The 17,396-nt window shown below is 36.7% G+C and overlaps 2 protein-coding genes across 5 annotated transcripts; one reads left to right on the top strand and one right to left on the bottom strand.

Moving 5' to 3' along the window:
* Positions 1-74: 74 nt before the first annotated feature.
* dnai2b (dynein, axonemal, intermediate chain 2b) lies at positions 75-6,946 on the bottom strand. The gene is made up of 13 exons (XM_027002618.3): positions 6,831-6,946; positions 6,105-6,295; positions 5,564-5,725; positions 5,131-5,252; positions 4,865-5,007; positions 4,450-4,563; positions 3,668-3,807; positions 3,299-3,421; positions 2,968-3,191; positions 2,411-2,546; positions 2,010-2,156; positions 1,249-1,482; positions 75-653 (listed from the first exon to the last, which is right to left on the bottom strand). Exons 2-13 carry the CDS (start codon positions 6,285-6,287, stop codon positions 621-623), a joined length of 1,761 nt encoding a protein of 586 aa, XP_026858419.2. The 5' UTR covers positions 6,288-6,295; positions 6,831-6,946; the 3' UTR covers positions 75-620.
* Positions 6,947-13,031: 6,085 nt separating this feature from the next.
* Positions 13,032-17,026, top strand: sar1aa (secretion associated, Ras related GTPase 1Aa). 4 transcript variants are annotated; one of them, XM_035533474.2, is made up of 7 exons: positions 13,036-13,199; positions 13,857-13,928; positions 14,062-14,181; positions 14,324-14,389; positions 14,551-14,654; positions 14,772-14,903; positions 15,021-17,026. In XM_035533474.2, the coding sequence occupies exons 2-7, from the start codon at positions 13,871-13,873 to the stop codon at positions 15,135-15,137; spliced, it is 597 nt and encodes a 198-aa protein (XP_035389367.1). In that variant the 5' UTR covers positions 13,036-13,199; positions 13,857-13,870; the 3' UTR covers positions 15,138-17,026. The 4 variants fall into 4 exon arrangements, with proteins under 4 accessions (XP_081553883.1, XP_035389367.1, XP_081553884.1 ...); XM_081697757.1 differs by having other exon boundaries at positions 13,032-13,199; positions 14,551-14,903; XM_081697758.1 differs by having other exon boundaries at positions 13,063-13,119; positions 14,551-14,903.
* Positions 17,027-17,396: the final 370 nt, after the last annotated feature.

The raw sequence follows: 17,396 nt of genomic DNA on the forward strand, positions 1-17,396 counted from the left end.
GTTTCCTGCGGCACCTACTGGCCACAAACTTTAATTCTTTTATGTCTGTAGCTATAAAACCGTACTCTATCAGAATAAGTAAAATTATGTACTCAGTAATGTAAAACATTTATTTCAGTTAAGGGTATCTGTCACCACAAGCGGAATATATAGGCACAAATTAACAAACACAAATGTGATACATTCTAGTAATATATATTATATATAATATATATTAAACAAAAATGCTGCAGTGTTTAGGTTATCTGGAGTTATGTTCAGTCAGGCCAGCAAGATGACATTCAAACCATCTAATTTACATTTGGTGCTGATAAATCATCTTCTTGAACTGAATGTACTTTCTGAATGCTGACCCTCAATTAACCAAAGTAACCCCACCCCTTCTGCAAACAGAATACAACAAAAATATAATTGTGCAAAACAAAGCATGTACTTTAATAAACTTATCAACTGTGTCTCCATAAAACATCTCACTATTAGACCTCTGTAGTTAACTGGGTTATTTTTTTAAGACAACAGGCAACTATGTGCTGTTGTCCATAGGATGTTTCTCTTCATTATTTATGTGAGCCTTGTGTAGATGATGTGAATAGGTGAAGTTGTACTGTTGCAGGGTCTTCTCATGACTCCTTCTCTTTACACCCATCTTTCCCCTGAAGAGTAACAGAATGGCATCTTTGAAAACATTGCATCTAACTGCAACAGATGATGTGCAACATAAACTAAAATCAATCTTTACCCCCAATGGACTTATGACATTGTACTACTAGAATTCCTGGCTGGACGTATTTAAATAGTCAGTGAACATAAAAATATTCTCATTTGAAACTGTTTTACCTAATTTTCTCTTAACTATTAGAAACTAATAATCTAATGTGTGCAATCAAGTGAGCCCTTGCTACAAAAAAAATATTTTTCTTTTTATTGTTTTCCCATAATCTACAAAATAAAAACAATAATATAATATTAGTTATTGCAAGATTTATTTTTAAATCCCCACATGAATGAAGTAATGTAAGTCTAAACAAATTATTTTAATGTATTTTAATGTACAAAATCGAAAACTAAAACAACTGATTACAAAAAAAAGGGGAAATGGCTGATATATGGTTTTTCGTTGCAGGGGCTAGAGTATGACACTCATTCAATAAGTGTTTTGACTATTCTTGTACAGCCCTTTGGTGCTTTCAACACCAAGCTGGTTTTTCTAATATAACCCTTGTGGATTCAGTTCTCTCTATTCCTCACCTCATATTTCTCCTTCTCTTTTTTATCATCTTTCCCCCTTTTCTTCATCTCAGCCTCCACCACCTCATAGAACTCTCTCTCTGCGCAGGCCACCAGCTCCTCCGCACTTTCCTCTGCTTCTCCATCTTTGGCTTCATCCTCCTTGCTCTGCTCCGAGCGACTGCGCTCCTTCAATCGCATCTCTCTGTGACAAGCTTCCAGAATCTTCTCCCGTTTCGTTTCACGTTCGAACATCTGACAACAGACACACATGTGCACACAAATGCACTTACACCCCTTCCTTCCACTTTATAAGCATTGCCCAGATGAACGTAGCTTCACCTTTCCACAGGGGTATTGATACCATCACCATCTGCATGTTCCAATGGAATTTTTCTACATTATTTTTGTTTTCAAAGTGACAAATAGAGGATGCATTATAAGGGAGTTAAAATTGCCACATAAAATAAATCACTCAGTTAGTAGCCATTCCTGGAAAAATTGTAACCAATCCTGCCATACACATCATAGTTTTGTGAGTTTCACAAACAGCATAAAACATAATTGCATACTGCATAAAACTAAAGTAGTTAAGTAAAAACACTTAAAAGATACTTTGTGTTTATATCAATGTGTACAGGTTCTTCATACACTTCCAAGGAATAGTAAAGTCATTTTGACCAGTTAAGCATATGAACAGTTTGTTGGATATTTTAAGAACAGGTGAGAGTCTATGCAGATGTGCATGTCTGTGTGTGTGTGTGTGTGTGTGTGTGTCTCACCGCTGTAGCCAGGGCCTTTTCATTTTTCTGCAGTGTGCACAGGCCTGATGAGATCTCTAGCAGAGTGGCAGTGCCCAGTTGTGAGCCACAACCCAGAAAACGGCCATTATCCTGCACCCGCAGGCTGTACAGAGCCTCATCGCACACCTAACATAAGCAGTTCATAATTATCCAATTAAGAATATACAGTTATAATCCAGAGTTCTTATGTTTATGATAAAGTTGTACTTTGCGATTTATGAAATAACATTACATTACATACATTACATTAGAGGAAAATACATATATATTGATTACTGTACAATAAAGCTATATAAAACTATTTAAAGAGATTCCTTGCAAGCAATTCATATTGCTTTGTAGCATTGTTCATTACAAAGATCATAGATTAATGATCTTACTTTAAGACTGAGTGTGGGGTCATTCTGCTTGAAGAGAAAGTCCCATATGTCTAGGGTGCCATCCATTTTAACAGTGAAGAAGACGGAAGGCCGAGCAGGACTCCAACATCCATCTGACAGGTAGGCCATATGGTATCTGCAAATATGGTTACACTTCATAAAAAGTTAATTTGAGGCAGCTGGACTGAAACATCTTAGGTTTATTCTAGAAATGTTGTGCTAATTACATTATTTTTGTTGTTTACTTTATCATCTAATAACACACCACTGATTATTCTGTATTGTCATTTCAATGTAGAAAAATGGAAACCTAGGACTGGAGTGTTCATACAGCCTGGATACCGGATACTGAAGTATGGTGCATAACATTTCACATGTAATTTTACAGATATCATTTATATCCAAACTGTAAATTCAAAGCAGCTAACATAGTTTAGCTTTCAAATCTGATTTGTTCCTAGGGCTTTACTAATTCTGTTATTACTGTTGAACCAAAACTTTACAGGTTATTATTTATTTATTATTACTTATTAGTAGTAGTATATAAGAGCCCTTACTTGGTCCACATGATGGAGGAATCTCTAATGTCCTCTGACCAGATACGGGCAGTCCAGTCAGCCACAGTCAGAAAGTTCTTAGGGAAGAAGGGATTCCTCTGCAGGGCATAGATGGGTCCATAGTGGCCACTATATGTACATACAATCTTCTCTGCAGGAGTTTTTGCTTTACGATTACACGAGACCACCACTCCCTGTTCTGTACCAACCATAAACTTTGTGGGCTGGTAAAGGAAAAAAGACCATTCACAGTCAATTCATAGTGCTGATGTGGAAAGTAATCACTCTTTCTGCCACTCATACTGCAGTAACCACAAAAGACAAACCTCACCATGGTAGTTTCGAACTCCAGTGAAAAAGCTCCTAGTGCATTATCTAGGTTGCCCTTCTTGCTAGGGTCCAGCACCAACCTTTCTGTGGGTTCACTCATCTTACGAATGTCCCACCACAGCACCTGATAAAATACATATCGTATATCTATTATAAATGCCTTATAGCAGGGAAAAATGTGAAATGATCATAGGGTAAAAATCTTTGGAGAAGGCTGTGCAAGTATCTGGGATGTGACCACAAAGCAATACAAAAGATCATAGTAAAACAGTAGCACTTTAAAGACCGTAGCCCAGTTAGATGATCTTAAATATAATGCTTCTGTGATACTGGGCCCTGAAATGGCTTAGTGTGTATACTGTGTACTAACCTGACCATCAGTAGAAGCTGAGAAGGAGTCTGTGCCTGTCTTTGATTGCAGCCAGATAACCTTATAGACAGGATCTCTATGGCTGTGCTCCACAGCAGACATCTCAACTGGCTGGCTACCTTTACGTGTGTCCCAGTAGGCTACAAAGAAGCCAGTCACTCACTTTAGTGTTGAGTTCAAACATATTCATATATCTAGAGGCATATCACTTCTAAGTTTTGTATTAGACCAACGTGTGCTTTAAGGCAAAAACCTTTTTACATATGTGAAAAAAGGAAGAACATTTTCACTTAAACCTAGTTTGTTATATTATTTGACACATAATTATACTTGACAGATGACAAGAAGAACAAAGGACATTTACATAGCTATTCTGAAGCAGTCTGTACATCTTCAGTTAAGCTTGCACTGAAACACATCCTTTGACATTTCTGTGACAGAAACTGTACTCCTCACATATTTTATGCCAATCCTGACATATTTTATGCCATTTTATAAGTGATGCAATTTTTATTTAATTCTTAACAGGAAAAAAGAACATAAACTATTATTCACTGGGAATGAAAGCACTTAGGACACCTCTAGCCATCTAACAACAATCTAACATAATCTACCATAAATAGTCACTGTTAGGAGAAGTAATCTAAAGTCACAAAAAGTAGACTCGCCTATTAAGAGAGAGATAGAGAAAGTTAGGTCAGTGATAGAGGACCAATAACTTTGATATGACTAAGCCAGAATAAACTGTGTTCTATTATGATGGGTGGCTAGTTTTTCCCCACCAATCTGTCCATTGTAGCTCCCTCCAATTAGGATGTGTGAGTCTTTGGGATTATACTCCAAACACACAAGCGGTGAAACAGGTTTCAAGGTCATCTCAGGTTTATTGGTATTCTCTGAAAAAGAAGGAGAGTGTGCCCTTGCCCTCAGAATATGTCATACTTAGCCTACTGGTTTATACACATTAAATTATAGTCTTTTACATCACCTGCATTAAGAGAAAATTTAAGACCTTGATTTTTCAAGGCATTTCCCAAATGTGAATCAGTATGCAAGCTAGTTATTCTGTTACTGGATCTTCATGCAAGTGTCTTTTTAATTGTATTTTCATCACCCTGGCCTTTACTATCTTTTCCCATATTTAGTCACATGAGCAGTAAGGCAATAACCAGAATCAAAGCTGGTATTTTGACATACCAAGGTCCCAGATATAAGAATCATAACTCATGTCTTTGGTGACTTTCTGGAACTCCATAGAGGAGTAGGCCACAGCCAGTTTACAGCTGCCATCAGGGTGCCATGACAGGCTGGTGGCAGTTCGTTTCACCTCATTAGGGTCTCTGAGTATAGACAAGATCAGTCACTGAGGATCACAATATGTAAAATCACATCTTTCATCCAACCATTAATCCTGAAAGGTCCAGTGCCATTTTAAAATTTGGTAAATTTATCAGTAGGGTCACCTAAACACATTGACGGTTTTGGCCGAAGGCTGTCCCTCCATCTCTTCCACTATTTCCTCCTCCTCAAAGTATTCCTGGTAGATATCAATGGTGTTGTTCTGTCGGATGCAGTGCTCCATATGCTACAGTAGGGAGGAACACAAATCTAACATGGAAAGATCCCAGTTACTCACAGCAGCTCCACAACTCTTTGTGGTATAATTTAGATCTCCTTTCTGAGTTTAGACCTTCTTTATATGACTTCTTATACCATGCTAAATTACACCTACAGGGTTCCATTTAATCTCTTATTCTCTAGTAAATTTGCTTGAACCTTCTCTGTGTTTTAAAAGTTCATAAAGTTCTGAAATGGCAGAATGTGTATTTTGACCTGAAATTGGAGACATACAATGTGAGCTTTCGTGTTCATCTTTGTTTTTTATACAACACTCACACTCCCCAGCTGCATGAGGGTATTCACATAGTTCTCATCTTTCTCTACTTTCTTTCTGTAGCGAATGGTCTGTTCCATTTCCTGGGAATTGACATCTTTTGGCCATCCCCCCTCCACATGGTTTATGCCGCAAGGCTCACAATCAAAACGCTCTGTGTTCACCTGAAAAATCAACACAAATTAGCTGATGTCATACACTGACAGACATTCCCACCTATTTAATAAGCATCCTGATGTAGGTTATCTAAAATCTAAGATATGCTCTTAATATCTAGAAGCTTTATTAACAGGGAATGTGAGCTGGGATTAGACCATCGTGAGACAGGTTAGTTTCACCCTGCTGATGATGTGTTGTCGCAATGGTAATCTTGCAATGCGGTAGTTTATTCAGATACCCAGAAAAGATCATGCTTAGGTTGTGACTGGGGATTTGTGCTAAGAGTCTGAGAAAAAAAATTATTAATGCATAGTGATGTGCAGTGGCTGATTGAATATTAGTAAGGTTCTATGAATGGTCTTCTGAATATTTTCTTCTACTAACCTCATGCTCTGACATTTCCTGTGTGCACTGTATGGCCACATCACAGGGGTCCCTGTCTATGAAGTTGTCAGTGAGAGACGGGTCAGGCAGGATGTCCACATGCAGCTCTGCTGGCTTATCCGAGAAGTTACACTGGCGGCCGAACTCACTGCGCTTCTTAGTGTACACGTACACAATTTCCATAGTGAGTCCTAGAAGGCAGTGAATATTACAGCTGTTTAGATGTCAATGAATAACCACCAACATAAATATGACATATAGCTTCTTGGCACAATACTCTGTTTAGTATGTTATTTTACAGCCAAATAGATCATGTTTCATTATTCATGACATGTGGGTCCTGTTTATCAAATAGCTATCGCTAGCTAGTTAACGTTAGTTAGGTTGGCTAACCTAGAAAAGTTAGCAATTAGCTTGCTAAATTGCTACTTTGTAAAAGAGAAATAACTAAATAGTTATAAAAACAGAAGGTGTATCGGAGTAAGACGTGAATGCAAATGCATAGTGTTTAACAACTCGGTGTTTACCAACAAACGGAGACTTCGAAATGGTTAAACGAAAAGTAACATAAGCACTAATGTTACAATAATTAGCTAGCTAGCTACTTATATAGAGAGAAAAACCTGGTGCTCTATCAAGCCATCACTCAAAAGGCACAATATGAACAAGCAAGAATTGCAGTGGTTCGTCGCTGAAACAGTCAGTTACGTGCTGATAAATCCTTACCTAGACCCTCAGTTGCAATGTATAAACTGCGTTTTTTCTACACTTTCATGAGGTTTTGATGTAACTTCGTATCTGACCCAGGAGTTTTCTGTATCATAGCAACAGTCCCTGCCCCCATCCGGAAGTTTGTTTTTCCTATATAAATGTTCCATTTGACTACACGTTTTTTAGACTACCTTAGAATATTTTATGTCTTTTGGAGTATCATTTATCTGTGGTTATCTTCCTTATGTTGCCTTTGTTTTATACGTGCAAATCAATAGATTATTGAAATGTATAGACAATCGACTTACAATCTCACATCACAACAGTAGATGGTGCTCATACTTGACCGTACACTTAAGGAAATATTTTTTTTCTGGTTACTTTGAATAGCACAGCAGAAGTTTGAGCATGAACCTGTCCTTTTCTAACCCATATAACGAGCAACAAGAAGTGGAAATAAACAAACATATTTCATTTAAAATACTAAATAAAAAACAACACATCCACACAGGAGCAGATACCAGTCCTGCTGCTGGGTTGATGACCTTTTACAGCCCTGTCCATCCTTCCTCATATAATGGCCTATGTCATGGTACATCTCCATGCTCTTGAGACTGTGCTGGGAGACACAGAAAATCTTCTTGCGAGGGCAAGATGTACCATCCTGGAGGAGCTGGACTACCTGTGCAGCCTGAATGGGCTGTAGGTATTGTTTTATGCTACGAATAGTGAGAAGGACAATAGCAAAACACAAAACTACAGTACTGTAGAGCAGAATCAGTAAGGAAGGATAAAGAAAGTAGTTGTCTGTGGCCAGCACCTGTAAAACCATTCCCTTTTGGGGGATTATCTTGCTGTGCACCTTTTACTTTCATTTGCACCAGTGTAGGTGAAATTGACAATCACAATCAGTCATGATATCAATCTCATGGGTCAGATTGTTATCCTTGATGCGTAATTGTCTTGGTGTTATACTATGATTAACTGTTAATTTTTGGTGCAGTGTAGTATATAATTATTTTTGTTTATGTATGATCACCCCAAGCTTCATACATTTGTATCATATTGTGAGGATATGACTTCAAGATGCAAACTGTGGATGTCACAGTATCTTGACAGTATCTCATAACCACAGAGTACGTAGTTGTAAGCATAAGGTGATTTGTAGGTGCACAGTTTCTCTTTAGTGTATGTTGTGACTCTGGGTGTGTCAGTTCTGTCTTTGTTTGTTACGCGTCCTTCCTTCTGATTGGCTGCCTCACCTCACACCGACGCCTAAAGCCCACCGGAAGAGGATAGGTTGTTTTGTGCCGTGTCCCGCTTTCACAGACTTTTTGCTGTAAAAGTGCTATGTGCTTTCACTTGTGCCCTTTAGTTTTTTTTTGTTGTTGTTGTTTTTGGGGTTTTTTTTATGATTGTGACTATGCATGTGTTCTTGGTTGTTCTGATTGTATGATTTTGCTTGTGTGGTGTAGTTGTTGTTTGTCATTGTATTTTGGATTCAGCCCTGTTTGTAACGTTGGTGGCCCGAGTGCCGATAGGCGCAGAGCAGGACGCACAGACGTTTATTAACATAAAACGTGGACAACAACAGTGGCACTCACAATTTAACATCTACGGAGAACATAACTAAATTATTAACACTAAACAATGAACACGTACACATCAATAAGGGACAAACACAAACCCACGTTACTGCTACTACGATGTACATATAGCTTGATGTAAACACAAAGCGACAATGACCAACAAAGGGAGCACACACGGACAGGGGTTTAAATAGACACACAAGACCTTAACTTTAACCCCTTTACACGTGTGTGCAATCCCGGGGGGTGTTACTTCAGCTCCAGCTTCATTACGCCATTTTCGACTTATCAGAACCCGTTCGCTGCTGTAAATATCCCTGTACAGTGTATTACAATTATATAATTATTAGATCATTACATAATTAATCGTAGTTAGAAAGTAGGGAGTTGATACAATTTTCTTTGCTACTTTTTTGTTCCTTTTTGTCTCCTGTTTATGGGTTTAGGGAGTAAGAGAAGATTATTTTGTTTGCTTTGTTTGTTTTGGGGAAGGAAAGCGAACTGCTTCATTTTTGTTCTAGATGTTTTGTTTGCTATTTTGGGCTTGTTGGCTCCTGAACCTCACTCCCTCTGCGAACATATGTCCTTTTGGGAGATGTATTTGGTTGGGTTGTAACAGTGCATAGGCTAGGTTTTCTTGATTATATCTATCCTTCCTTGACAGGGTGACAAACCCTCCTAGTCTACAATTCTGTAGGGAACTGGGAGATTTTCTGATGGTGTAGAAATTTAATATTTGCTAATATACTGATACAGTATGCAGATTGGGTTCCAGCTTTATGCACTTCACACCTCTGGGTATCAAGAGTTTTTATTTTACCTCAAACACCTTACCCACACAAGAGCTAGGTTACAATGAAGCAACACTTGAAAAATGCTCTTGCATGACAGGATAACAGCAAAACCTGAGAACATGCTTTTATTTCTTAAACAGGATGAAAGTGGAGAACAAACTCAAATTGAACAAGTTCTATTTATACAGCACCTTTCGCAGACACAAGGTCACTTTACAATGATAGTGGGTGGGGGGAAATTAAATTAAATAAATAAACTTGACACAAATCGACAAAACACAATAATTAACAAATATGGAAAAGAAAAGAGGTTATGAAAAGTGTTGGGTAAAGGGGTATGTTTTAAGTTGTGATTTAAAGGAGGAGAGTGTGGAGCAGAGACAGAGAGATTGAGTTTTGGACATATTGAAGTGAGCAGATGGTTTTGTTGATGAGGAGAGATTTACAGTAATCAAGATGGGAGGTGATGAAGGCGTGAACCAAGGTCTCAGCGTCGCGTGTGGAGAGCATGAGCCTAAGCCTAGCAATATTATGGAGGTGAAAAAAGGCATTTTTGACCAGAGACTTCACGTGGGGTTCAAAAGAGAGAGAGGAGTCAAAGAGTACGCCAAGGTTCCTAACCGTGGATGAGAAATTGATCAAGATACCATACAGATTTAATGTAAGATTGGATAATTTTGATATTTTGGACTTCTGACCAATAAGTAGAAATTCCGTTTTATCAGAATTGAGTTTTAAGAAGTTTATGCTCATCCACTGCTTGAGATCTTGGATATAGGAAAATGTAGTCAAAAGGTGACAAGACAGAAATGAACAGATGCTCACAGATAAAATAGGGGAGGGAAACTTTATTGGTTTAATGGCAATCCAGAAATGTAAACAGGAAGCATGAAAGGGTCAAAACCAGAGCAGAACAAACCATAGCCAAGGGAGTATTTCCAGGTTGCAAACAGTAACTGTTTAGAGAATCTGTTTAGAAAAGTGGAAATACTGGGTGACTTATAGTGTCTATAGAGCTTTCCATATTTCCATTTATCACCATCACACAGAATGTTTTATATCACAACTTAGTATTGATCATTTTTCATTTAGTTACTGAGAAAGATATAGCTCTTTTTTCTAAAACGGTCATCCAAGTTAGAAACAACAGAATCTTCCACATAATATAAAGACTATGTTGCCCTGCAACTTGAAGTCGTAAGATCATTTTTCAGATGTTGGTTAATTAAGACATGCATTATGACCATTATAGTTTTCATTCATTTTCACCAGAATATTTTCCATTCAGTTGTTGAGATTCCCAGATTCTATCACATTTCATAGCATGTCAGCTAGGTCTAGAGGCTAATTTTATGTGTTTCATTTCTTTGTTAAAAACAATTGACCCCATATTCTACACAAACCATATAAACAGATGTGACCAAGTCCCAAAAAATCTCATTGGCACAGTGAAATTGATGACCACAGGATTTCAGATAAATAATGGGCAAATAAAGACAAGGAGCAAGGATATCTGTGTTTACAATAACCATAAAGGGGAATACATATGAAACTATGATGATATCCCTCATGTCTGTTTGTCAAACATTCTCCTCTCCATTGTGGGTGTACAACCTCCCGATTGACTTGGTATGCTATAGTGTGAGCAGATCTTGTTTGTTTGTTTGTGTGTATTGGGGTGTTACTAGATGTAAAAGATGTGTGTGTTAATTGTAAAGTGACCTTGGGTTCCTTGAAAGGTGCTATAAATATAACTTAATTCCTTCATTCTTGTGTGAAAACAACAAGAATTCTCATAATGGAAGTTAAATACTGTGTTTTCACAAAAAGAAAGACTCTTATCAGCTGATCATTTTCCTTTTCTTTCCCTGTTAGACTTGGGAAGGATCTAGGACACAATGAAGGTTACATAGAATGAGGTAGGGACAATGGGTCCTTGATATCTGTGACCCTGCAAACTAGGTATGAAAAATAGAAGATAAAGTATGAAAGAGAATAATGGCTACAAACATAAACAAAATGTTCAACTTCAGTAGTATATTTCAGCATAAACTTGTTAAAATTTGTTAAAATTTTAGAACAGAGGACCAGTAAAGCTATAAATAAGGCTTAGAATGTTTTTCTCCAGATGGACATTTCTGTTGTTTTCATTTTTCTGCTTTATTTCTGATGTATTCCCCAGCATGATCAGCTGTCTGTTCAATTGCTCTAGTGCAGACTACAAAGCCATCGTGGACTCACTGAATGCCTGAGTGCATATAAAAGGTTATTGTATAAGAACAAATCACTCTAGAATTAGTTAGAATAGCTCCATTCATAATAAAGATAGGAAAGCTTTATAATGTTTCAAGTATTTTGTGCCTCATTGTCAAAATGAAATCTTGAATGATGCTTCTATCTTATTAATAATGTGCATTAATTTGATCCTTATTATGACGTATGGTGAAGCAGAGCCTGTTCCCAGCTCAGGTAATCCTCAGATTCAGGTCTCATTCATACATGCCAATGGGTAAAATTAGATGACACATTTTACGTGTCATGTGCGGCATCTGCTACAATGTTATGCCTATATGCCAGTGTGAAAATGATTTCAAAGGGGTAACTGGTCAGCATTTAGTTTATTCCATTTCTAAAAATGAACAAAAACTTGCGTCTTGACATGGCTTTTAATTGATGACATGTCTTTCATTCTCTTCCTACTTTTCAGATGACATTTTTTACAGCTAGTAGTCATCAAGACAAAGCAAGTATCAAAGAACTTTCATATGAAAAACTGTGTCTTGAGCAAGTAATTACTGAATTTTCAAATGACTTATTTATCACCAATCCTGTCATTGCCACCTGCTTGAGAGGAGTAATGGGTGTGGCTAGGAACCTTGTTAAGGGCTTTATCTGCAAATGTAGTGTATGTATGGAAGGCTTTTTTCAGTCTTTTACTTGTTAGTGTGGGCGGCAGTTTGGGTTCTTTTTTCTTTTGGAAGGGATTATGTCTTTGTTTTGCTTTGGTTACTTTGTGCCTGACTTTGGAGATAATGATCCTTCTTTGTCCTATGCTGCTCTCGTAGTTACATTTAATATTAATAAACTATTAAATAATAAACTATTGTAAAAAAAAAAAAAAGATCATTCATTATTGAAGCCAATTTCTAATGATAGTTCTGTGTGTTTCCTGTTGTTTGTCACAATGCTTAGCCAGTCATGACACTAGTTCAGTTGATCAGTTTTTTTAATTAGTGTTTTGAAAAGAAACTTATTAAAATAACAACTATACTGCTATCTATCTATCTATCTATCTATCTATCTATCTATCTATCTATCTATCTATCTATCTATCTATCTATCTATCTATCTATCTATCTATCTATCACAAAAAGTATGTGATTAGGTTTTTTTTTATATTTGGAAGTAGTTATGTATTGCTTATATATATATATATATATATATATATATATATATATATATATATATATATATATATATATATATATATGTGTGTGTGTGTGTGTGTGTGTGTGTGTGTGTGTGTGTGTGTGTGTGTGTGTGTGTATATATATATATATATATATATATATATATATACACTTTTCAGTGCAAAGAACTGAACATTTTGTAAAGCTTACTGCCTTACTGAAGAGCTTTCAGCAGTGATTCTATCTTTTCTCTCTACCCAGGACCCACTGGTGACCCAGAACTGACCCTTAAATTCTGTATGCTGGTTGTCCAACATGTGTTTGTAGAGAACGTAAAACTGCATATTTATAATAAAATAGAACAGAGCTGTGATATCAGTACAGCAGGTGGCGATAAGATGTTAAAGAAACAGTACAATACTTCGGGTAGCAAAAGAAGAATTACAGCCCTATCTGTGGTTACCACGGACGCGGTTTCTCACAGCACTAACATAAGCGAAGGAACTTACAGGTTATTTATTTACAGTATAAGTTAATATTAATAAAACTTATCAGAGACACCTGGCTCTCTGCTGTTGTGAACAGAAAAAGGTGAGGACAGAAATATCATGTCTCGATTTTTCTCTGCACTTAGCTAGCTAGCGTTAGCTTGCTACCGAGGACGAAGTGTAGCGGTTAGATGACTCGTTAGCTATCACAAGATAATACCGACTAGCTAGACAGCTAGCTAGCTATCGCTCGCCTGAGGTTTAACTGGCAAATACTTGGGTGTGTATCCATGTGGGTTAAGGTGTCTTCGCTTATTTGTAATTGCGTTTATCTTGAGATGGTCATGTTCGGGAAACATTCGTGTTCATGAGTTTGTTCGACATGGTCGTAAAATAGCCAGCCAGCCAGCTAGCTAATGCTAGCTAAGCGAGCCGACTTGATCGAACTAATAGCATACGTGAGTCGCCCGATAGTTTGTAAATTCACACACAATGTCTCAGTTCTCAAACACATGCAGGTACAACCTGGCATCCAAATAGCAAATCGCGATATAGGTTATCTATCTCTTTGTTTTGTAATTATTCGAACCAGATCATAATTATTATATCCAGCTAATAGTCACATCTGGTACCATGCTAGTGAGATGTAGTTACGTTTGTTAGGTGGGGAGCTAAAGCAGTTCTTTTCTGCCGTCATAATTTTTTACATATCTTTATCATTTCTATATTTCTTGATTGCTGTCACCGTTATTTATTGCAGGAGACGCACCCGCAATGTCATTTATATTTGACTGGATCTACAGAGGATTTAGCGGTGTACTACAATTTCTTGGTAAGTCTATAGTTTTACGTATTAAAAGATATACATTTTATAGCTTATTTGCTCTCAAATATATTGGTGTATATCGAACAGTCCTAGGAGATTCTGTCCTAACAGAAGTTCTGTTTTCCTGTTTAAATGGCAGGTCTGTATAAAAAATCTGGGAAGCTGGTTTTCCTAGGGTTAGATAATGCTGGAAAGACAACTCTCCTGCACATGCTTAAGGATGACAGACTGGGACTGCATGTGCCTACACTACATCCTAGTAAAGAATATGATGAATGAAATATTTACCTTCATTTACCGCTGTTTGCAGAATTTTGAAAGAAAGTTTATATATATATATATATATATATATATATATATAATATTTATTTTATTTTTTTATTTTTTCACTATTTTTTCAGCCTCAGAAGAACTCACCATTGCTGGAATGACATTCACTACATTTGACCTTGGTGGACATGTACAAGGTCAGACGTAGCATTTGTGCAGAAGAAACTTATTTGGGTGTGAATTTCTGTCTTTTATCCGTTTATGAGGGGTAGATTTATTTTTTTATTCATCCTGTGTCCTATCTCCTAGCAGAGCCTTATGGCGGCAGTCACATATACATTGTATTGTTCTTCCACAGCCAGGAGAGTTTGGAAGAATTACCTCCCAGCCGTGAATGGAGTTGTCTTTCTTGTTGATTGTGCAGATCATGAACGTCTTGCTGAGTCTAAGGTTGAGCTTGATGTAAGGATCACTGCCCTTAGGCCAATGGTTTTCCATGTTACCATTTTCCATCATCTTGACTTATTCCTGTATCTATTAAACAGATATTTATGGAAAGGTTACTCGTTGTCTGCTCAGGCTCTGCTTTCAGATGAGACCATATCTAACGTGCCAGTCTTGGTGTTGGGGAATAAGATTGATCGACCGGAGGCTGTAAGTGAAGGGAGGCTTCGGGAGATCTTTGCTCTTGATGGACAAACCACTGGGAAGGTCAGACTAGGACATAAACAGACAACTATGTTGCATTCTTTGGCAGATGTTTACTTAATGAGCGGTATCGAGTAGTGTGAGTGACTGTGGTATTGTTTATGTGTGTTTTCTGTCAAGGGAAACGTGTCACTGAAGGAGCTGAATGTGCGACCACTGGAAGTATTCATGTGCAGTGTCCTGAAGAAGCAGGGCTATGGAGAAGGGTTTCGCTGGCTTTCTCAGTACATTGACTAAATTGAGATGGTTTTCTGATTAGGCTCAAACTTTCAAGTTCTGAGAAGTAGGGTAGAAAGAGAGAGTGCAAGGGTGCACATTGGTAAAAGGATGCGTGAAGTGGTTTAGATATTGGCTTGAAAACTCATGTTAAGCAGAGTTAAAGCTAGCTCAACCCCCTGACATTCCATCCAGAAATAACATACATGATGCTATGTTGATTGAGAACATATATTAAAGTATTTAATGTTGAAATTTGGGCTTGTCAGCCATTTCACACATGTGCACACTATCTTTGCTTTCTGTATGTGTGCGTGTGAGTTCATATGTACATATGTTTTATGTAGTTATTTATTTGGTATTGTATAGCTTTTTGAGAAAATACATGCAATGGCAACACTCATTCTGTTGATCAAGAAGTAGCATGTATTGCTAGCATGACAACATGTAGATGATACTCATCTACATATACTGTTTTAATAAGATTGAAATGTTCAACTCTTGCTGAACATCTGGAAATTCATGTTAAACAAACATTCCTTTTAGTAACAGTTTTGCAGTTTTATCTGTTGTAAAGCCTGTACTAGTTTTTATTTATATTAAATCACTCAGATTACTATTTTTCTATAATTAAAATACCATAAAAACAGTTGAAGACTGAAATCAACAACATGAATGAAAAACATCAAGTCTAAAATCTACTCTGCAAAAGCGAACATTAAAAAATGGATACGCAAACAAAGCAGGATATGTTTCTGAAACTTACTGTTTTAATAAGTTGCATTGTAACTGCATAGTATTTTTTATCAGAATTTATTTAGCCTTTTTCTTCTGCATTAGTACATGCAGCTTCTGGTCCAACACCAGACTCTCAGATATACCAGTAGTGTTCTATACTTGTTGAGTATAGTTTATGCTTTTAAAGCAATAATACTTTAGCTCAGTATGAGTGTTCTGAGAGTGAACACAAAGGAAATTGTGCTTCCTCTGATTTAAAAAAAAAACATGTAAAATTTATTTATTGACTGATTGATTGAATTCATTTTATTTATGTATTTTAATAAGATGGCATTACTTGAACTCCATGTCAGCCTATATGTGTATAGCGCTCTTGGCAGGTATCACACAGAGATACTCTACTATGATGTATAAAATACACATCCAAGTATATCTAGCTTCTAATTTTAGTTATTGATAACTTCATATATAATTTTCTCTAAGATGTTATAAAGTATTATATTAACATGTACAGTATATGTGTCATAATGTATATAATGTTCATATTGTATTATGGTTGAATTCTAGATATTTACACTATGTTACAGAGATATCTACAATTCCTCTGCAGGTATTTTGTGACTATCAGCTGTTTATTTTATACAGCACTGACTAGAATATGTAAAGCATTAAGTATCTTATGAATGTGGTTGTCAATTGTCAGTATTTGATCTTGCACACTTGTAAATATTGTACAATGGAATATGTGTTTTTACAGTCCCTAGTCTTCAACTGAATCCACAAGTATTTAAGGTAACTGACTATGTACATCTATAAATATTTTTTGAACTGTTTAATTTTGCTTTTGTATACTGATTTAATATCTCATGAGCTCTGGAATCATGAGTTAGCAACCTAAGATGTACTACCCTAGAAGCAGAATTTGGACTATTATGCAACTCTAGATTGCAGATGAAATTATCTTTCTATTGGGATAAATGCTAATTATTTTTATTTTACAATAGACTGAAATGAATTAGGGAGCATTCCATTCTGAAATATCAGACTTTCTGAAAAGGATGATTGTAGATTAGTGCTTTGAATGTCAGTAAAAAGAGTCAGTAGACTAAATATTTTTACTGCCTTAAGATGCTTGTTGCATTAATAAAAGATCAGTGGATTTTTTTATCACATCTTTGTGTAATCTGGAATTGATGAAGGGTAACACTTTGATTCAATTGCCCAGTCATGTTAGTCATACCAGTGAACGTTTTCAGATAAGTGAAATAATGTCGCATCGTACGGTGGGCTTATAACGGGAAAGCTTCGCATACGGGCAATTTAATTTCCCACCACAAGGGGCAGCTGTAGACCTGAAATTGGCTAACTATGGTAAAGAACTGCCAATGTGATATGACATGTAATCTTGTCATTCAAATGTATTGAATATAGTTTATCAAAATCAAACCCACTTCTCTTGTTGCTTTGATATAATATTAGTAACATAAGGTATGAAAATGCTACAATAAAAATAGGCTGTAGCCTGCCATGAAAAACCCAACA

Source organism: Electrophorus electricus, chromosome 15, assembly GCF_041902795.1.
Source record: "Electrophorus electricus isolate QZ-2024a chromosome 15, ASM4190279v1, whole genome shotgun sequence".
NCBI classification, from domain to species: domain Eukaryota; kingdom Metazoa; phylum Chordata; class Actinopteri; order Gymnotiformes; family Gymnotidae; genus Electrophorus; species Electrophorus electricus.

Excerpts from the sequence above, each read along its gene's own strand:
- dnai2b (XM_027002618.3), bottom strand. The coding sequence starts at position 6,287 with ATGGAAATTGTGTACGTGTACACTAAGAAGCGCAGTGAGTTCGGCCGC. Across the intron at positions 5,008-5,130 it reads AAAACCGTCAATGTGTTTAG|AGACCCTAATGAGGTGAAAC; the intron begins GTGACCCTACTG and ends GTCTATACTCAG. Across the intron at positions 1,483-2,009 it reads AAAAGGCCCTGGCTACAGCG|ATGTTCGAACGTGAAACGAA; the intron begins GTGAGACACACA and ends GTCTGTTGTCAG.
- sar1aa (XM_081697757.1), top strand. The coding sequence starts at position 13,871 with ATGTCATTTATATTTGACTGGATCTACAGAGGATTTAGCGGTGTACTA. Across the intron at positions 14,182-14,323 it reads TGTGCCTACACTACATCCTA|CCTCAGAAGAACTCACCATT; the intron begins GTAAAGAATATG and ends CTATTTTTTCAG. Across the intron at positions 14,904-15,020 it reads ATGGACAAACCACTGGGAAG|GGAAACGTGTCACTGAAGGA; the intron begins GTCAGACTAGGA and ends TTTTCTGTCAAG.